The sequence below is a fragment of the Macaca nemestrina genome, chromosome 1, assembly GCF_043159975.1.
Source record: "Macaca nemestrina isolate mMacNem1 chromosome 1, mMacNem.hap1, whole genome shotgun sequence".
Classification (NCBI taxonomy): Eukaryota; Metazoa; Chordata; class Mammalia; order Primates; family Cercopithecidae; genus Macaca; species Macaca nemestrina.
The window spans coordinates 113,086,811-113,109,108 of NC_092125.1; the positions used below are offsets into that span (position 1 = coordinate 113,086,811).

Below are 22,298 nucleotides of genomic sequence, written 5' to 3' on the forward strand. Positions count from 1 at the left end.
CTTCCCCTATGAAAAAGTAATGCAGTTAATTTCTGCTTGAAATGCTCTTCTCCTAGCCGGGCGCGGTGGCTCACACCTGTAATCCCAGCACTTTGGGAGGCCCAGGCGGGCAGATCACGAGGTCAGGAGATCGAGACCATCCTGGCTAACATGGTGAAACCCCGTCTCTACTAAAAATACAAAAAAATTAGCCGGGCTTGGTGGTGGGCGCCTGTAGTCCCAGCTACTTGGGAGGCTGAGGCAGGAGAATGGCGTGAACCTGGGAGGCGGAGCTTGCAATGAGCCGAGATTGTGCCACTGCACCCCAGCCTGGGCAACAGAGTGAGACTCTGTCTCAAAAAAAAAAAAAAAAAAGAAATGCTTTTCTCCTAAACAGTCTTCTACTTGATCTTTATGAAAAGGGTTTTATGAAAGAAAAGTGAAAATAAAGACTAAGAAAAGCATTATTTAAGTGATGGGTGATATTATTCAGCGAACACATTGAACTAGAGCATTCTATCTAGTTTTTTGCCTTCACATAAATATGAGGAGAAAGGTAGGTGTTAATAAGAAAATAATCTGATTAGGATTTATGTAGAACAGTAGCATTTAGGGTATTAAATCTGTATAGATTCAGGTCATTTTCCTGCAGTCACTGTCTATAATCCTGTATGCTGAACACTGAAGGTTAGATTGACTCTAAGCACTATAGAATCCTCACTTTTCAAACAAAAGTTTCACTTTTATCACACTAGTATTTATTGAGCAGCCTACTATAACTGATCACTGTACTGGGTATTGTGAATAGACAGAAAAGCCCAAGAGGCCTGTGTTACCTGACTTCTTTATTCACAAGTATGCGTACCCAGAGAGTGTCTGACAATGAATGCAGTTTCTCCTGCGTAAGACATGGTGGCAGTCTTCTGAAGTCTTGCTGGGGAGATGAACCATACAGAGATGTGTAAAATAAAACAGTCTGTAATATCCCAGTGCAGGGGCACAGATAGTAACTATGGAGAATCAGACAAAGGAACAACTACTGTGGGACGAAGGAGTAAAATCAGAGGACTTTTGGTGCACTGCTTAGATCCTAAATCTTTGAATATTAGTGGTCCCTTAGAAGATGGATAGGTAGGAGAAGGGTGAGAGGAAGGGAGCTGAGGAGACTAGAAGGGACTGTTATTTCCTGGAATAATAACCAATTTCTTCATCACTTTTTCTTAATGACACAGTTTCAAACATTTTCTACATCTTGATTGCTCTCTTTTGTGTATCCACCAGTTTGTGTGAGGTTTTACTAAACCAGTATGTGGATTAATCTAGTTTCACAGTGACAGGTAAGTGATTTAGAAAATCATTCTTTTAGCACATGTTAACTTGAATGTTTGGAGGTAGAATGCCTAGAGTGAGGGTAAAGGAGAGGACCCGGGGACAGGAAGAGAGGGAAGCTGGGAGCAATTACCTTCCTTCCCTCACATTTTTGGCCTTGACTCTTGATTCTTGTACTTCTGCCAGACCGAGAGCCAGGTAGGCTTGTGACCATATTTTGCAAGGGAAATCAGAATCTAAGAATCTCTAAGGCAAGAGCAAGAATGGGTTGGGATAGGGGAAGTAACAGAAAAACAGAGGCACTAAGAAGAGGGTTGGTTTTCATGTACTACATAGTTCATTCCCTTAGTTGAGAATTCAGGTATCTTAACCTCAAATATCTTCTGTCCAGCATATCGCTGGCCAGATCTGATTCATATGAGGAATCCAGAGTAAGGAAGCATCTGTTAGCCAAGTGTTTGGTTACCCCAAATTAGCTCAGGTCCTTTACTGCTTGTTTCCTCTGATTATATAGTACATATCCAAACCCTCAATTATCCAGAATAAACTAGGGCTGCCTATTCTGTGTGGAAAACATTTGATGGTGGTTAAGATTCTCTTGCCTAGATGATGGTAGTGCCTTAGTTGTTTAACTGCCTGTCACTTTAAGATTTTGAAATACTGGTTCTTGTTGTGTAAGCCAGACACATCTTGAGGAATTATTTTTTGGGGCAACTTGCCCTTTCTGAAACCTCAGTCATCCTGCAAAGTAACTCTGTACCTCCTTGACTTTAATTTTTCTGTCTTAATTCTATTTGTATACAATGTTTGTGGTGTCTGATTCTCCGTCTTGTATTGCTGAAACTCATGGCCTTGAATTTCTGGGTCACTCTTAAAAAATAGACATAACTTGATTACTAATGAAAAAGTGACTCATTTTCTTCCAGGCAAAGGCTGACACTGACTGTCACAGTTCGTGACAGAAGCAAACTCTCTCATTAGGAGACATCACCTATTCTTTTCTAAATTTTACAAGAATTAATGATAGCATCATGAGATGGGAAGTGAGTAAGATAAGTGTTTATGCTTTGTAGAGAGGATACGTAAAAATGAGATCTGGATAAAGTTCTATCTGAGTTTACTTAAGTGGTTGATTCCCTGTGAGCTTAAATTTAGTGCTTCTCTTCCCAGACTGTTGTCTTACATACACACTTCAGTCAGTTTTAGCCTTGTATAACTCAACAGGTCAGATTCCATAGAGACTGAGATATCTACCACCATCCTATGCTCAAGAAAACAGGCTCTCATGTTGGCCAGTTGTTTGGGAGAAGATGGTTAGGCTTTTCTATCCCCTTTAAACGCAAGATTCTTTTTTCATTCCCCTTATCTTGTTTAAATATATTGTTCCTTCTGTTTGGTTGTTCTTTGCTTTCTTATGCATCTGTGAGGGGCTAGCTGAAAGTGTGAGTTGTGGAACAATTCATTTACATAAGTGTGTATTGAACTATCTGCAACTAGAGGGTGACGGGCACCTTGAGGGATATTAAAAAAGAGACACAGTACAGTTCTTGCCCTAGGATCCCCTGCTTGGAGTGGAACAGTGGTCAAGACATATACAACCACAAACACCCAAACATTAACATCAGCAAGCATCATTACATCCTTGGGTGATATTGCCAAGGGACTTCAAAGGCCAAGATTATAGAGTCATCACACTTAGGAGGTCAAAGGGACTTTGGAAAGTACCTTTGTCACTCATTTTGTTTTATAAGTGAGGAGCCTGAGGCGTAATACAGCTAAGTGAATTAGCCTTTATTACATAACTCATTAGAATGTAGACTGGGACTAAGAGCTCTTTCTCTAGATCCCATTAGGCAATCTAAAGATTCTGCACTATTTCTTCTCATTTTTGGTATCCAAATATATAGTTGTTTTTGAACTAGAAAAATCTTTTCAGACCAAACGTAAGCTTTTTAAATTATTCTGCTTTTAGATACTTTTTGGACTTCAGAACTTTGAAGGTGGTCATCCACCAACATTGGGGAATGGAAAGAAGGCTCCAACACTTATTTTTCTTTCTAGAGATCTTCTTTAATTTTCACTGGCAGTCACTACAGAATCTAGCAGTTCATGCTATTGAGGCCACTTTGTAGGATTTTTTTTTTTTTAGTCAGGGATCCAGGTCCCTGGTGGTTTATGTAGTCAGTCTTTTATCAACACTGATGAAAGACTAATAAAAGTGCAAGAGGGAATGAGGACTGTTTGTGTGTGTGTGTGTGTGTATGCCTGCATATGCACACATGCCTCTCTGTGTGTGTTGGTTAACTTCATATTTGGGGGGTGGGAGGGAAAGTGGTTAAAAAATAATCTACTTTGCATGGAGTTGGCATAATTTGACTGATTTAGGGGTGAGCACGGGTTAAGTAGTAGTCTATATATCAGGAATCTTAATTAGTTTTGAAAATCCTTTAGGTAAATAGCTCAACCTAGTTGTTCCCAAACTTCAAGTGTATTTATAGGGTCTTTTTAATGGTTAGTAAAGATTCCACAGAACCCTTCATTTTGACCTTTTGCTTCTGCACTGAATAGTTGAATGCCTTCTATATCCGAATCATTGTGTTACACTGGGAGTATGAGAATTAATAATTTTAGTCTGTTGACAAATAATCATAATAAAGGCTAATGAGTGACACAGTCTCAGGGTTATAAGAACAGAGGAGGTGTCAAGGCTGTTTTTCATAGGAAATAACATTTAAGTTGAGACAATGAAATTTTAGGTGTACTGTAGCATTTTCTAGGAGCTGAAAAGTGTTTAGCAAGAGTATAGTGCATGAAGGAGAGAACTTGAGATGAAACAATTTCTTAGTGTGTTGTTTGAATACAATGTATACTGTCAAAATCTAAGAATTCAGGAATCATTTAATATATCTTTATATTTTACTAGTCATAACAGCATATACATATATTTAAATATGGACAAGACACTGTTTAGTAGTTTAGAAAGTGGTTTATAAGGACTGCGGATCCCTTGCAATAACTCCACAGCCCATAGCTTGGGAACAACTGAGCTAACTCATTCAGTTTTTTCCATTACATTGAAGGGTGTTTTTTATAAACTCATATGTCTAGAATGTGTTTACCATGTTTTAATTATAAGTAGATATTTTCTCAGGGTCCAGTGCAGTGAAGTATGGTAAGATCCTGATTGTGTTCTGGAACACAGAGGAAAGACCACCTTCTGTTATAGCAACAACACAAGTCTTTTAACACTGTGTGCCCCTTCCCGATCTTTCAAGTGATGATTGAAGAGACTAGGTGCTCAGCTCAGCCTTTGAGTTCTGATAAATGAGCCTAGACTGTAAACTGGAAGATAAGGATGTTTGCAAAGTTCTTGTATAAATAAAGCATGGTTTCTCATTGCAGTGGTTACTGATTTCATAGTCTCCAGTGAAGATGAATGATGCTGTGATTCAACAGCTTTAAAGTCCGTGCCACTTCAGCTTCTTTTTGGTTTAGATTTATTAAAATCAGTGTGCATTTAATGCTTTATTCAGATGAGGGGGTGAAAAACCTGAACACATGTAAACTAAGTGAGGTGGAGTTTCAGAGATAATTCCCAGCCTCACAATTCCCCGTGAAGTTCTTTTCCTGTGGGAAACTTTTAATTTGGAAGCATGCAACCTAATGTGGGAACCAAGATTAACATTTTCTGAAATACTTCTACAAGAAAAGCAGAAATGGTCTGTCCAGGAAGCTGAATTTACATAGTAGAAAAATGAGCTGCCCTGCAGTATTTGGTAGTCTTTATGTATTAGTTGTGATAAAAGTGTGTGTGTGCGCGCGCGCGCGTGTGTGAGAGTGAGAGATTGTATACTTTGTTTCCTTCACATAGAACTAGTAAGGCCCTAGAAAAAGAAACTACACTAGAAAGTGTGTTTTACCACAAGCATCCCAGTTCTGGACACTAATCTATACACAAATACTTTTTTTAAAACTTCTTTTTGTTTTTCCTTTTTGCTGAGTAAGCTATAGTATTTCCTTTTTTTCTTTCTTTCTTTTTTTGAGGGAAGGTGGGGTTCAGAGTAGAGTGGGAATGGCAAGAAATAGTCGGTATGACAGAGCTTCTTCCCTTTTCTTCCCCTCTTTACCAGGAAGTTAACTAGAAGTCCTCAGGCATGTTTTTAAAACAAAGTCGGTAATTAGCATAACCTAGTTAGTTACCTTTACACAGAGTGACAGAATTAAAAAGTTGACAAACGCATCAGACCTCAGCCAGGAGGTACTGAAAGGAGAGAGACCAGTGAGGCTAGACCAGTAGGTGGATTAGGCCTCCTGAATGCCAGCCTAGAAGTTTAGACTTGATTCTATAGGCTCTGAGGTACCTATAAGTTTGTAGTCAGAGCCTTGGGAATTGAATGTTACATAGGAACTTTCACTGCTTACAGCTAGCCTTGGCTGTTAGCAATTATTTTTATCTACTTTAACAGGGGGGACAAAGAAGGGGGGCAGGAAACTAAGCTGGCATTATGGTCACAGGAAAGAACAGACTGATTTGGAGCCTTTCAAACTACAGACCTTTGTTACTGACCGATGCTTGATTTGGTTTCTGGGTTTTGTTAGTTTTTTCCCCTGCCCTTACCTCATTTACCTTAACGACCGCTCCCCCCTCTAGAGCTCAGCTAGGGCAGGCTGCCACTGCGGATTGGGGGGCCAAGAGGCCCAGCGCAAGAAGAAAGTGGGTTGAAAGCAGAGTTCTGTTTAAAGAATTTTCTGCTGGAAAGTAGCCCAGAGGGAGTAAAGAGGAGCTTTAATGAGGAGCAGCTGCAGTGCCGACGCAACCCACATGAGACATTTTTTTTCCCCTTCGTTCCACATTCTGTATAGTTTTTTAAAAATCATGATTTTGAAATAGCTGTTTTGTAAAGCATGCCTCTCTTTTTCTTCTTGTATGTGGTAGGATTTTGCTTTTTTTTTTTTTTAAATGGCCAAATCCTCGTTAAAAAAAAAAAAAAAAAAGGCTAAAGACAGAGCTGCAGCAAAGCCCTGGATGCAATTTGGCCTCACCCTGCTGATACAGAACATTCGGTGGAAAAACAAGGGGAGAGAACACTGGCTTTTATTTGGAAAAGGGGCTTATTTCCTGCTCAGACTTCAGTCATCTTGGAGCTGACACAAGCTGCTACACTGTTTTAAGCTTTTCTCTAGACGAGTGGCTATTCACTTAGGAAACGTGAAAGAACAAATGTATTACTAGGGAGACTGATCCTGAACTGCAGCCATTGCCAGATAGATTGGAATTGCTATTCAGATCCCAGCTTCGTTGAAATCTGTAAAGTGGCTACATGTAAACTAATCCAGGCTGCTGCTGAGATGTGAGAGTTGGGGTCTGGTTTTCATCTGCTTAAGTGAGAGGGAACTGTAGGGGTATCCTTCAAATGGAATGTTTTCTAGTTCCACTAGGAGGAATCCCTTGTTTTTCTCTGTTTTCTTCCTTCCTTTACTTTTCTACACCCAACCCCATGTGTATGTTTGAACAGTAACAATGAAAATGTGGACCTCTTAATGTCAGAAATGACACTTTTTTTTTTTTTTTTTTGAGATGGGGGGTCTCACCATGTTTCCTGTGTTGCCTAGACTGGTCTTGAACTTCCACTCTAGCAGTCTGTTCGCCTTGGCCTCCCAAAGTGCTGGGATTACAGGTGTGAGCCACTGTGCCCAGTTGAGACTTTTAAAGAAAAAGTCATAAATAAATCTTTATCTTTATGGACCTGATAAGTATTCAGATTAGTTTATGGAGTTTAAAATGGAAAAATTCCCCCCGCCCCAAAGCTTTCTCTGTATTCACAACCTTATCTGTGAAGTATGTTCTTTCAGAGTTCCAATGCTAGAGAAGAGAGAGTAAGTAGAAGTCACTGAGAGACATTGAAGAGACAATTATGAAAATAATAAATTCCCTACAGGAGGGAAACATTCATATAATTTTGGAGATGAAAGGCATCTGTTAGATTTTTGTGGTTATTTTTTAGAATATACACCTTTAGTTCAAGTGGTAAGACTATTTTCCAAAATGTGTACTGGGCAGCTTAATAGAATTATAGATTTCTAAGGAATGTTGGGTGTTTAGCCATGTTTTCACCCTCTAACCAAATTAAACTTTAGGCATCTCAAGCAGACAGCTATTTTTAAGCCCTTGTTTTTAAGCAGAGAACCTTATTTTCCACTGAGACTAACAGAGTATATGTTCTCCTTATACCACAGTTGAGTAGGGATTTGCAGGTTCAAAGATCTCCTGCCTTAGGAAACAAGGGTCTGTTATTTCTGACTATCTCACCTATTACTCCCGTTTCTTCCCATGTCCATAATGCTGCTTAGCTTCCTGGGGTGTGAAGGATAATTCTATACCTCAGGATGACTATTAGGTTGATTTGGCCTGTTATTCTGCCAGACAGATCACAGAGTAGAGATGGATTTTGTAGAATATTCGGATTGAGAGACTGACTTTATCCATCACATGAAATTTACCCTGCTTTGGAACTAGCTACTTAGTGGGGTTTAGGTACTCAGGTATTCAGGGAACCTACACCAAGGGTTCAAGACAAGCTCTTCCCCACAAAAACTGTGACTAGATGAAAGTTTGAGAAAGGTACAGCAAAGACGTAACAGTGGCTTAAATAAAGAAGAACTGTACCAGTGGAGCCAATGTAGTGCATTACATGGCATTGCATCTACTGTTGAAAGGATCAGAGATAGGTGGGATGATTTGGAGAAGGCTTACTGTAGAACAGTAAGATTTTTGAATCTTACAGCAGATTTTTGAAAGAATGATGGAAGGAAAGAACATAAGTTGGAAATATACCAGATATACCAGAAAGGAAGCATGATGTTTCTCACTGGAAATTAAAAAGATTCTAATATAGGGGACAGTAGACAAGATTGTGGAAATAATATGGAGTGTTCGAGTTATGGATTACTAAAGAGTAAGATGGTTAGATGATTGGAATGAGACAGACAAGCAGATCAGAGATGGTAAAGAACTTGGATTTGAAAGGCTTGGTATTAATACTGTTGCTAGTTTCTGAGTAGAAGAATGACATCAAAATTATGCTTAAGAAAGATTATTCTTTTAGTCGTACGCTCAGGTTCAGCAAGGAATTTCCAGACTGTCCTTAGGGAGAGGGAGAGGTATGGGTAGGATACTGGTCCATTTAGGATGTTATTGTTGATTGAATAGGTGCTAGTCTTGGGGCAAGACTTAGTCATGCACTTTCGGTTAAGTGCTATTTCATTGCAAGGTCTAGGTGAAGATAGAGATATATTTGTAAAACTGGGGAAATTGCTGGATTCACAGATAACCAGCTTTGGGTAGATCAGTTAACTTTGGTGTGCTTTTCAGTGCTATAGGAGTTCAGACCATTTGGTTTCTGAGATCAGTTCTGAAATTCTGTGATTATATGAGTATAATGTAAAAGTTGTCTCAATCAAGGAAACTTAGAGTAAAGACTCAATATGACAAATTTAAAAGGAATAAATGACAGTTCCAATTATTGGGTTCAAAAAACATGTGCTACAAGTGTTTTGAGAAAAATAGGGCACAATAGTAGTTCAAGTGAAATAAGGCTCTGAAGGTTTTAGCTGAGTGTGTATTCCATAGCACACAGTAGTATTTTGTGGCTTCTAAAAAAGTACACATATCCATTGGGTATGAGTGGGAGCATTACTCTTTCTTGAACTGCGCTCTCACGATGCCTCCCCAGTTTAAGAGCTTACCATAAAATAGTGAAAGCATAGTGTCCAGATCAGGAGGTCATGGTTCAGCTCTGTGCTGCACTGGTGAGAACATGTGTTAAGCCTTTTTCCATTTTGAGCCTCACTTTTTAGAGGTTTTTGATGAACTGGAGTCATCCAGTGACGGGGAGGCAGGATAGCCTAGTGTTGAAGCACATGCACTCTAGAGTCTGCTTGGGTTTGAATCCTGCCTCTCCCATCTACTAGCTGTGATCTTGTTTTTTCTTTTCTTTTCTTTTTCTTTTTTCTTTTTTTTTTTTTTTTTTTTTGAGACAGAGTCTTGCTCTGTTGCCCAGGCTGGAGTGCAATGGCGCGATCTCGGCTCACTGCAACCTCCGACTTCTGGGTTCACGCCATTCTCCTGCCTCAGCCTCCCGAGTAACTGGGACTACAGGCGCCTGCCACCACGCCTAGGTAATTTTTTATATTTTTAGGAGAGACGGGGTTTCACCGTGTTAGTCAGGATGGTCTCGATCTCCTGACCTTGTGATCCGCCCGCCTCGGCCTCCCAAAGTGCTGGGATTACAGGTGAGCCACCGTGCCCAGCCTGGCTGTGAAATCTTAATCTTTCTAAGCTTTGAGTTCCTCATATATAAAATGGATATTATAATATAGCACTGTAGCGAATAATACAAGAAACAATAGCTATCAAATGCTTAGCAAATATATAATACATAGTTAAGTACTTAGAAAATACGTTTTCAGCTACTTCGGGTATATACCTGGGAAGGGAGGCAGAAAATTTTGGTCATTCTGATTATTATTACTACTATTAAGCATAGAAGCACCACTAAAAAGGTGAGGAAGCCTGGAAATAACTTTATACTGAGGAATATGCCAAAGCATTGAATCCTGGAAAAAAGAAAACAAAAGGCCCACATAACTATCTTCAGATTCTTGAAGGGCTATGTGTAAGAGAAGCAGAAGGCTTGTTCTTTTCTGTTCTGGAGGGTAGAGATAACCTGGAAATTGTAGAGAGACACAAGTGTGTTCTTTTAAAAGTTAAGACATGATTTATGTATCATAAAGTTTACCCTTTTAAAGTGTATAATTTAGTAGATTTTAGTATTTCCAGAGTTGTGAGACCACCACCGTTTTCTAATTTCAAAATATTTTTATCACCCTGAAAGAAACTCTCTATTGCTTAGTAGTCACTATCTGTTTCCCTTTCTTTACAGCTCCTGGCAACACTAATCTACTTTCTATCTCTATGGATTTGCATATTCTGGACATTTCATATAAATGGAATTATATGATATGTGGCCTTCTGTGTGTGGCTTCTTTCACTTAGCATGTTTTCAAGGTTCATCCATGTTGTAGCATGTATCAGAATGTCATTTCTTTTCATGGCCACACATTTCATTTATGGATATACCACATTTTATTTATCTGTTCATCAGCTTGTAGGCATCTGGGTTGTTTCTGCTTTTTGGCTATTATGAATAATGCTACTATGAACATTTTTATTATGTGGGCATATGTTTTCGGTTATCTCGGGTATATACCTAGGAAGGAAGGTAGAATTTGAAGAATTAAGAAAGAAAGAGCTTTCTCACAGTGGGATCCAGCCACATTGAAGACTGTTCTTTTGTTGAAGTAGTGAGCCAGTAATTTCACTTAACAAATACATAGTGTTTACTATGCGCTGGATAGTGTTCTAAGTGCTTTACCCTTATTTAAAAATCCTATGAAGTAGGCACTGTTATTAAATCTCTTTTACAACAGGGAAGTTTAGTACCTTGCTCAAGATTACACATTGAGTAAATGGTGGAGTTGGGATTGAAATCCAGGTGATCTGGTTCCAGAGTCTATACTCTTAAGAGCAGAAACAATAATAACTCCAACCATTTATTAAATTCTTAAGATTTATCCGGCACCATGCTACATGCTCGTATTCAAACAGAGGCTGGTGATCATCTTTTAGAAATATTTTAGAAATTATTACTTAATTGGATAGAAATTAAATTTCTTGAATCTCAAGGTTCTGTTATTCCAAGGGTGGCTGGAAATGCGGGAAAAGCCAGCAACAAGATGATGTCTGCCCTGAGGCTTTTAAGATGATCAGAATTTATATCAAAAAGGAAACTGTGAACATGAATGATAAGTATTATAGGAATTCAGTTAACAAGTCTTGTCAGAATGTGGTAATAAATTATATACAACTTAAAGAGATTAAGTTACTTTAAATTGTGTGTGGAAACCTTAGAAAAATGGAATAATTAAAGTTTTTTGGGAAAATGATCTCCTTTTTCAAATGTTTAGTTTCAAATAGTGGCAGCACATACTAGGGTAGAGAGATGACTTTTAGAAAACTGAACATATGGTACTAGAGCAGTGTATTTTGGAGTCAGTTACAGGAAGGAAGTTATTTAAAACCAAGTGAAGAACAACAGTAACAAATGCATTTGAGAGAAAGAGCAGTGCAGTCCAGAGTTAAACATTAAGGTGGCCACAATAGATGGGGAAGAAGGAGACATCAGCAATCCAGAAGACTTCACTGGGCTTTAAGTTAGCAGAGGGAGTCAAACAAGCCAAGGTAAAATGATTAAAACAGTGCATGGAGTGGTTAGCAATTCTCCCTATAGGAGAGAGAATTTCCTTTTGAGTCTCAGATGAGACTACTGAGCTTAACTAGAGGAAAGTCATTGTTTTAGAAAACAGTTTCTAAGCAATAATTAGAATTAAAGTTTTGTTGCAGAGGGATAAGTAAGAAGTAGATGGAAAAGAAAGAGAAATATCTGAAATTAGGCTTCAGTCATGGAAGGTTTTTGTGAAACAATAATTTGGAAAGGAAAATGGAACTTCGTGAAAATGTAGGTTAAAAGAGACTTGTATATGTTCTAAGATGAAAGAACTAAGCTGATGTCCAACCCTCTAGAACATTTTAAATATAAATCAAATCTTTATTGTATTAATACTAACAGTAGGTCTAGTTTCACATAGAGCAAATATGTGGTTCTGTACACGGGCTTTAGGAGAGTAAGTCTATTGTACCTCATATCTAAGTATTATCCCATTTAGAGGAAAACCCTAAGTCCTTCTTTACAGTGGCTTAAAGGCCCCAACTGATCCACATCCCAGTTACAGCTCTCATCTATTTTCTGCTGCTCCAGGTCTCCTTGCTGTTTCTCAAACACGCCTGCGCTGCTCTCTGTATTATCACCTTTGCATTTGCTGTTCCCTTTCTAATGAATGTGTTTCCCTAAGATACCTGCATGATTACTCTCACCTCATTCAGGTCTCAACTCAAGTATTGTCGGTGAAGGCCTTCTCTGATTTTCCTATTCTAAACTGAGATACTTCTCTTTACTCACCCCACACCCTCATCCCCAACTCCATTCCTTCCTGTTTTATTTTTCTTCACAGCACTTAACTACATCTACCATGCATCTTTTACTTAGTAATTTTGTTTTCACCTTCCCCTATTAGAATTTAAACTCCGTGAGTGTAAGAATTTTTCTAGCACTAGAAAAATGCCTGGCACATAATAGGCCCTTACTAATTGTTGCATGAATGAATGATTATGAGTTTAATATTCTTTGTGGAAACTAATAAGGTTGATTTCCTATCAGAAACTGATCATTATTAATAAGCATATTTGATGGTATTTATAGAATTAGGTTTCATATATTCTCTACTCAGAAGTTGGCAAACTTTTTCTGTAAAGTGCCAGAGAGTAATTATTTTTGCTGGCTTTGTGGTCTCGTTACAGCTACTTGTCTCTGTTGTTGTAGTGGAAAATCAGCCATAGACAGTCTATAAATGAGTAAGCATGGCTGTGTTCCAGTAAGACTATTTATGGACACTGAGATTTGAATTTTATATAATTTTGAAATGTCAGAAAATATCCTTCTTTTGTTTTTGTTTTTTCTAATCATTTAAAAACGTAAAAACTATTCTTAGTTCACAGGCCAAACAAAAACAGGCAGTGGTCCAAATTAGACTTGCAAACTATAATTTGCCAATCTCTGCTTTTACTGATTTCTTAAATATATCTTAGGTTAAAACTTATTTTTCCATACTTGATAGGGAGCAACAATGTGAATTAAACTCTAGAAACAAATAATTCAGAAATATGTCTGTTTATCTTTAAAAACTTCCATTTTGCTTCATTTTTGTTTTCCTGGGAACCTTATATTTCCATTATATGTTTATGATGTTACCATTTAAATCACTTTGCATTCTCTTAACATATGCCACGTGATAGTGCTGGGGCGGTGTAATAGTTCAGGAGCAAAGCTGGGCAAAGCCCACCCACATTTAACAATTTGCCATTATTTAGAAGGTGCATAATTCCCGTATGGGAGAATCAAGAGTCATCTGATAATGCCCAGAGAACTGCACTGTGAATGAGAATTGTGTTGCAGTTTTTAACATCATTCATAACACATTTCTTAAATAAGCTGCAAATGCTTTTAATAATATATCTTAGAGTTAATTTTAGCTATGCTACATTGGCACTTTTTGCTCCTCCACTTCAAAAAACGAACACAAGAAACTTTTCTCAAATCAAGCTGTGATTTGGATGGGGCATTGTATTTTCCTCAGTAAGCATAAAGAAGAGAGAAAAAATGCTTTCACTTGCAAAACTTTTTTTTTTGAGACGGAATCTCACTCTGTTGTCCAGGCTGGAGTGTAGTGGCACAATCTCATCAGCTCACTGCAACCTCTGCCTCCCGGGTTCAAGCAATTCTCATGCCTCAGCCTCCCGAGTGGCTGGGATTACAAGTGTGCACCACCACCCGGGCTAATTTTTGTATTTTTAGTAGAGCCAGGGTTTCACCATGTTGGCTGGGCTGTTCTCAAACTCCTGACCTCAGGTGATCCCCCCACCTCAGCCTCCCAAAGTGCTGGAATGACAGGTGTGAGCCACTGTGCCCAGCCCACTTGCAAAACTTTTTAATATTTATAAGGCTTTTTACGTACTTGATTTTGTTCAGTTCTTACAATAATCTCATGATGTAGGTGACCTTATTAACTGTTTACAGTGTGAGAAAATGGATAGTCAGTGAGGATAAATAACTTGTCCAAGGTCATAGCACCAGAACTCCAAACAAGACCCTCTGACCTTCTTAGATATAGACTCCTCACAGTCACCTGCATGCCATCTTTGGTTTTAGTGCTATGAACTTTCTTCACTGCCTGTTGGTCTCTAGCTTCACCTACTCATGAAGATGCCCAGAGCCTTAGCTTCTCCTGGCTCTGCCATGCATATCTTATGTAGCTTTGGGAGGGGTGAAGAGGCTCTGGCCAGTTACCTCACTACCACTGTAGCTATTCACCAGCCCTGTTTTCTCTAGCCATTTTAGCTACTATGCAATTCTTCTGGGCATGTTCTGTCTTAGTTCCCTGGTATCTGGCCTTCCTTCTTTTCTCAGTAACTATGACCTCTGCAGAGCATACCTTGCCAACCAATGGTTAATGAAAGGTCTTGGATATGACTGTCAAAGACAAAAGCACTCATGACCCCAATGTTTCAGGTCACAATGATTAGGAAAATCAGGACAACAAGGCTTGGGCACAGGAAGAGCTGGTTTTTGAGGGAGGGATTTAGAGTTTGGTTTAAATGTGTAATATTTGAGGTAATGGTGGAACAGCCTACTAGATTCAGTTTTCTAGTCCCTGAAAACTAAAACGAGGAATAAGTTGAATCACATATTTGGGGCACCAGCCAAATATATAGCAGCATTTATAGTTAGAATCAAAGTCTTTGTGTTTCTTAATTTAAGTGCTTCTCAGAGATTCCATTTAAACAACTTCATTATGAAAATGGAGACTTACCATGCCTTTTTGATACTGTTCAGAGAAAATTGTCATAAATAATACACACAGTTTTGAAATGGTTGTGCATCTTATGAATCAAGGGGTGGCATATAAAAAGGTTCCTCAGTGCCTCAATGTGGAAAATATCATAGAATGTTATTCTTCAATTGTTTCCTTCCTTCACTTTAGTGTTTATACGGTATCTTAGATATTTTATGTTATTTTAATTATATTTTATGCCTTTTTATTTGGTTAAAAATACCTACTACTTAAATATTAACAGATTTTTAAATATCCCTTTGAACCCTTCCCTATTCCTGTACCTCCTTTCCCTTTTTCTGTTGCAATGTCAACCACCCGAACATAACCCAGAAAACTAGGTATTGGCCAGTTGATGTTTCAGTGGAAGTAAAAGAAAGAAGAACTTACTATTTCTCTGTGCTTAATTGAGGAAAAGCACATAGTATCTTACATATTTTAAATTTGAAGGGGATAATAGGGTCAAGTTCATGCATTATCTTTTAGACATCTTAATTCTATCAAATGGCTTTGTCAAAATGAGAAAGTTAATGAATTTAAGCAGACAACTATGAACAATGCTCAAAAAAAGTGCTGTTACACCATCCCAGCCTGTGCACACATGAAAAAAAGCTGTGGTGCATTTTGCCTTTGAATAAGGGTCATGTTGACTGGTCATGGCAGTCCCTGCTAGACCATACACCTGGTATTCTATCACCTGCTCAGACTCAAAAGGGCATGGGAATATGTTGTTAAGTTCTCTAAGGACTCCTTCTTCTAAAGGGAAGAAGTTTTATAGGTGGTACTTGTAGGTCTGTTGATTCACAATCTCATGCTTTCTTGATTGGACTGTATTGTATTACTGTAATTTTTTTGTACTTACAAGAAGTCAGGTGTTTTAATGGACTTTTCTCTTTTCCATATAGATGTCCAGAGGGCTTCTTGGGAGAATATTGTCAACATCGAGACCCCTGTGAGAAGAACCGCTGCCAGAATGGTGGGACTTGTGTGGCCCAGGCCATGCTGGGGAAAGCCACGTGCCGATGTGCCTCAGGGTTCACCGGAGAGGACTGCCAGTACTCGACATCTCACCCATGCTTTGTGTCTCGCCCATGCCTGAATGGCGGCACATGCCATATGCTCAGCCGAGATACCTATGAGTGCACCTGCCAAGTTGGGTTTACAGGTAACTAATGAGACCAAAGCCAGTGCTTTCCTGCCTTCAGCAGATACCTTTATTTAGCATCTTTTAGATCATGGTGTTTGGTTCTTAAGTGTCCCCCAGCTCTGGTGCACATTTAACATTATGGTAAGGAACTGGGATGTTCCAGACAACTATCCCTAACTTCCTTTTAAGAGTTTCAAGGGGCAGAGAAAGAGAAAGAAAAAAGACCAAATACTTTGACAGCTTAAAGTATATATGTCAGGGCCAGGTGCGGTAGCACACACCTGCAATCCCAGCACTTTGGCAGGCCAAGGCAGGAGGATCACTTGAGGCTAGAGGTTTGAGACCAGCCTGGGAAACATAGCAAGACCCCATCTCTACAAAGAAAAAACAAGAATAAAAATAAAACAAAATTAGCCACTTATGGTGGTATGCACCTGTAGTCCTAACTACTTGGGAGGCTGAAGTGGGAGAATTGCTTGAGCCCAGGAGTTTGAGGCTGCAGTGAGCTATGATTGCACCACTGCACTCCAATCTGGGTGACAGAGTGAGACTCTGTCTCAAAAAAAAAAAAAAAAAAAAAATGTATACCAGGATGGGGAATCAGAATTTACTTCACTAAAAGAAATAACTACACTGTCACCAGAGGAAAAGTTACTAATGTTATTGACTATTTGCTTTTAGAAATCTCCCTCCCTAGACATTCAGGGCACTGTTCCTTTTGCTTCTTCATTGCTTTGTTCTTATCCATTAAATGTTTGTGCTCCCTGGAGCACTGTTTTGTGCCCTCTTTTGAGCCACATCACAGCTCTCCCTAGGGAATTTCACTGTCTTTATTCACCTCCACTGCCACTGTCTTCATCAGTTGCTGATGAATCTCACCATCATTCCCTTAGCTCCACCCAACCCTGACATTCAGGCTCATGTGTCTAGCTATCCTTTGCATGTTCTCCTTGGAGATATTGTCCAGGTACTTTCAGCTCTCCATGTTGATAGAAATACATAGCAACAATGTACATCCCAAATATCCATGCTAGAAACTCCCTGTCGCTTGCTTACCTCACTTCAACTCAGTCACCCAAGCCAACCTCTGAATTACCTCTCACCTATCTATTCCTCCCATTTCCTCTGCTACCCTGTAGTTGAGGGCCATGTTATCTCTCACCTGGAGTTCTGAAGTAGTTTCTGAATACGTTTTCTTGCCTTTTTTCTCTCCCCATCTCATTCACCCATGATATTACTACATCTTTAATTATAAATGCAAATGTTCCAACAATCTCTCCTGCTTACAATGTCTAATGTTTTTTCATCATCCACAGAATAAACTGCAAACTCTTTTACATGGCTTCCATAGCTCTTTACAGCCTAGACTTTACATCTTTTTGTAACCTGACCTCCCCACAAGCATCTAGGCCTAGTCACACCAAATTCTCCTTATTTCCTGAAAATGTTGTACTTATTATTGCTTCCATACAGTTACACACCCTTTTGCCTGGAATGCCCTTTTCTACAACTGGTGATTGTCCAATGTTACTTAAAACTGTGTCTTAGTGACCCTTTCATGATTCCTTTAGGCAAATGGTCTCTAAGTTATACTATTTTTATGCATCACATTTTGTTGTAATTTTTTTTGCGCATCTCTCACCTGAATAGATTGTGGGTTTTTCTAGGTGGATTTTTAACCTTATTCAAAAGTGTTTATTAAATTAGATGAGAAAAGGAGAAGGATTCTTCATTTTTTCTCCTGCTTTAAGCACTAAACCAAGAGTTCTATAAATGCAATAAGCAAAAAGTGAAAAATGTACTCAGAAAACTATACTGGATTAGTTAGTGTAGCATACTGTTATATTAATTTTTCATTGTATTGGGGTTCTCTAGAGGGGTGGAGCTAATGGAATGTATATGTATGTATATATATTCCAACCCAAAGTGTCTTGGTGGCAATCTTAATATATATATTATATATATATATTATATATATTATATATATATTTACATATTTTATATATATATATATATATATATATATATATATAAAGGGGAGTTTATTAAGTATTATCTCACATGATCACAAGGTCCCACAATAGGCTGTCTGCAAGCTGAGGAGCAAGGAGAGCCAGTCTGAGTTCCAAAACCGAAGAACTTGGAGTTCGATATTTGAGGGCGGGGAACATCCAGCACGGGAAAAAGATGTAGACTGGGAGGCTAGGCAAGTCTCACTTTTTCACGTTTTTCTGCCTGCTTTATATTTGCTGACAGATGATCAGCTGGTGCCCATCCAGATTAAGGGTGGGTCTGCCTTTCCCAGCCCACTGACTCAAATGTTAATCTCCTTTAGCAACACTCTCTCAGACACACCCAAGATCAATACTTTGTATCCCTCAATTCAATCAAGTTGACAGACTCAGTTTTAACCACCACAAGTCTACCCCTTGTCAACTTGAACCCATACACCTCTCCTGAGATCATACATGATCTTCAAATAAAGACAATAATTAGGTCATAATTACACCTAATGTAGTACAACTATTCTTCGTGTAGTACAACTATTCTTCGTACATCCGGAAACGTACCAATCCCCAACTGAAATACTCTTTACATAAAGTTAACAATACTTAAATGCTTACATGAAGTCAGTAAATCTTATGTCACATGATAAAGGAGAAAGGAAATAAAATGAAGATACTTTCTTAGTACAAGTGTGTACTAGCACAGATATGTTTTAATAAAAGAAGGAGGAAATACTGAGGACAATTACAGTCCTTGTTTCTGCAGCTGGTCACATGGTAGTAACTGGTATTGATGACTGCCTTCTTCTGCCCGTTTCATATTCCTTTTGCCTTCAGCAAGCACCTCAGCAGGTTGTGGTTTTTTTTTTTCCCCTGGTGGAGAGTCCCAAACCTTCGTTCCTGAGGGATCTGGACCATTTGTAGTCCTGCCTGGATTGGGCTGTTGTAATTTCCCATTGACCTTAATCAGAGGGCATGATAATACTAAGAGACACCCTAATGGATCTCCTGTATTCCATGAATACTCTTTCTTACCTCCATTGTGGAGTAGTAGACTGATTTCATCTTAATAGCCTGGGTCTTGATAGCCTTGATAGCCCAGCCAACACTGTAATGCCCTTCTTAACCTGTTTACTTAAAGGTCGGAGGAACCCAAAGTGTCCTGGCGGCAATCTTAACTACCAGTTTAATGGAATTGTTGTTTTGTCTCCCTGGTGGCAGCGTTCTTCCCTCTGGAACTAAGACCTCTAGGCCCGCAGAACTTAATGTTGCGGGAACAGGAAGCAAACATTTTGCTAGTGGATCACTAAGGGTGATGGTGAGTGGTGCCACTTCCATTTCCACCCCTTGATTCCTGGATCTCTGAATCCTGACTATGGGAGAAACAGTACCATATATTGGACACTGATTCAGAGCATACACAGCCTTCTTGAGAACTTTGCCCCAACCGTGCAAAGTATTCTCACCTTGTTGGCACTGTAATTGTGACTGCAAAAGGCCATTCTACCGTTCTGCCTCAGGATGTTGGGGAACATGGTAAGACCAGTGAATTCCATGAGCATGAGCCCACTGCTGTACTTCTTTAGCCATAAAGTGAGTGCCTTGGTCAGAGGCAATGCTGTGTGGAATACCATGACGGTGGATAAGGCATTCCATGAGTCCGGGGATGGTAGTCTTGGCAGAAGTATTGCATCAGGATAGGCCAACCCATATCCAGAGTAAGTGTCTATTCCAGTAAGGACAGACATCTGCCCTTTTCATGATGGAAGAGGTCCAATGTAATCAACCTGCCACCAGGTAGCTGGCTGATGACCCCGAGGAATAGTGCTGTATCAAAGGCGCAGTGTTGGTTTCTGCTGCTGGCAAATTGGGCACTCTGCAGTGGCAGTAGCCAGGTCAGCCTTGCACCGGCCCATCTTATTTTCTTCACTGGGAAGGTGGAGCATGAGCACAAATGTTAGGACCTGAAAGGTGGTGAACTATGCCTGGGCAGGGCAAAGCCAGAGGAAACTCTGGTGGAGGTCCGTAGCAGTCCTGATGTGCAAATCAGTCATCCAACCTGGGTGTAGGGACGAAAGATCTACCATCTAGAAGCTGGTTCCCTCCAAAGTCTCCCTCAGGATAGCTGGCACTCTGGCAAAAAAACCCACTCTCGGTACCAATTTACTGTATTAGTCCACTTTCATGCTGCTGATAAAGATATACCTGAGACTGGGAAGAAAAGAGGTTTAATTGGACTTTCAATTCCACATGGCTGGGGAGGCCTCAGAATTATGGTGGGAGGCAGAAGGCACTTCTTTCATGGTGGTGGCAAGAGAAAATTAGGAAGAAGCAAAAGTGGAACCCCTGATAAACCCATCAGATCTTATGAGACTTATTCACTATCATGAGAATAGCACAGGAAAGACTGGCCCCCATGATTCAGTTACCTCCCCCTGGGTCCCTCCCACAACACGTGGGAATTCTGGGAGATACAATTCAAGTTAAGATTTGGGTGGGGACACAGCCAAACCGTATCATTCATCAAAATGTGTTGGTGGGGTAGAGGGTAGTTAGGATGATCCATTATCTCCATCATGACGATGATAGCATTGATGATGTAAGTCGTTGAAAATATTTGGTGGTTATAAGAATAATTTCTTCCTGATAGTTTTGAGTTGTTTTGCTATTATGAAGCAAAGTGGGGGCACACATACCTATTTAAAATATTTTAATTTTGACTAGTGGAAATGACACTAATGCCTTCTTCATAATTAAAATGCCACTCTGAAATAGTCCCCAGATTAAAACTTCTTCCTTTGCTGTTAAAAAGGATCTCTTCTTGGTGTGTTCTGCAAGATTCTGATCTTTTTTTTTTTTTTTGAGACGGAGTCTCGCTCTGTCACCCAGGCTGGAATGCAGTGGCACCATGTGTGCTCACTGCGAGCTCCACCTCTCGGGTTCACGCCATTCTCCTGCCTCAGCCTCCTGAGTAGCTGGGACTACAGGTGCCCGCCACCACGCCCGGCTAATTTTTGTATTTTTAGTAGAGACGGGGTTTCACCGTATTAGCCAGGATGGTCTCGATCTCCTGACCTCGTGATCCACCTCAGCCTCCCAAAGTGCTGGGATTACAGGTGTGAGCCACCTCACCCGGCCAATTCTGATCATCTTTTATACATTTACTACTTTTGTCTATCACTTTAGGAATCATCACAGATCAAGGTCATCCTTTTGGTCTTTGTGATAGCTCTATAGCTCAGTGAGACCTTACTAGCTCATCTCTACTCAGAGATGAAGAAGCAGAGGCAGCAAGTTAGTGCTTATACATAATATATATGGAAACCAAATTCAGGGTTCTGTTCCCTTCCCTTCCTGTTCCCCTTCCCCTTCCCTTTCCGCTTCCCCTTCCCTTTCCCTTTCCCTTCCCTTCCCTGTCTCACTCTGTTGCTCAGTACAGTGGCATAGTCTCTGCTCACTGCAACCTCCATCTCTTAGGTTCAAGTGATTCTAGTGCCTCAGCCTCCTAAGTAGCTGGGATTACAGGCATGTGACGTGAAGCCTGGCTAATTTTTGTATTTTTAGAAGAGGTGGTGTTTCACCATGTTGGCCAGCCTGGTCTCAAACTCCTAACCGCAAGTGATCTGCCCACCTCAGCCTCCCAAAGTGCTGGGATTACAGGCGTCAGCCACCACTTCTGGCCCAGGGATCTTTCTGTTTCAGTTGTGGGCATCACTCTGAAAATCACACTTGCCAGAAGTGAGCATTTATATCTCTTCTCCACTGTAAGTGTCTCTTAGTGGCATGAGTGGAAAGACAGGAAGAATTGCAGTTCCTTCATTTTCTGTCTTAGCTCCCTGAGATATATATGCTGTGCCTAAATTTGTGTTACACTTTTCTCCTTTGATTTGACATTCCTTGATAGGCAGAGAACACTTTTCTGTGCTCATATGTCACATGTCACATCTTTTTCCCTTATGGAAAAACTCTTGTGTCTCCCATTTACCTTTCTGTGGGGTCAGAGATTTAGATACTTTCCCAGACAATCAATTGGAGTATTAACAAATTCAAGGAGTTCTCATCTCTGTAGTTTAAATAATAAAAGACTTAGACTAATGAAAACAAAAAGCCAGCCATATACATATCAAATTTTCTAGTTCTGTGAGCATATTTTTTTCTCTTTCTCTTTCTACCTCAAATAATCTGCTTTGCTTCCCCTGGCATCGTGATTTAGTTTTCAACCCGTCAAAGTCTTCCTGCTACTGCTGCTGGTACTTGCCTACTTGAGAAAG

At 39.7% G+C, this 22,298-nt stretch overlaps 1 protein-coding gene across 3 annotated transcripts in view; it reads left to right on the forward strand.

The window, feature by feature from the left end:
* The window catches only part of LOC105479059 (notch receptor 2), a 189,885-nt gene that overhangs the window by 80,415 nt on the left and 87,172 nt on the right, over positions 1-22,298 (forward strand). For all 3 annotated transcript variants that reach the window (XM_071069751.1, XM_011736858.3, XM_011736856.2), the window contains exon 3: positions 15,780-16,039. In XM_071069751.1, coding sequence (XP_070925852.1) covers positions 15,780-16,039 — 260 coding nt within the window. The remainder of the gene's footprint in view (positions 1-15,779; positions 16,040-22,298) is intronic.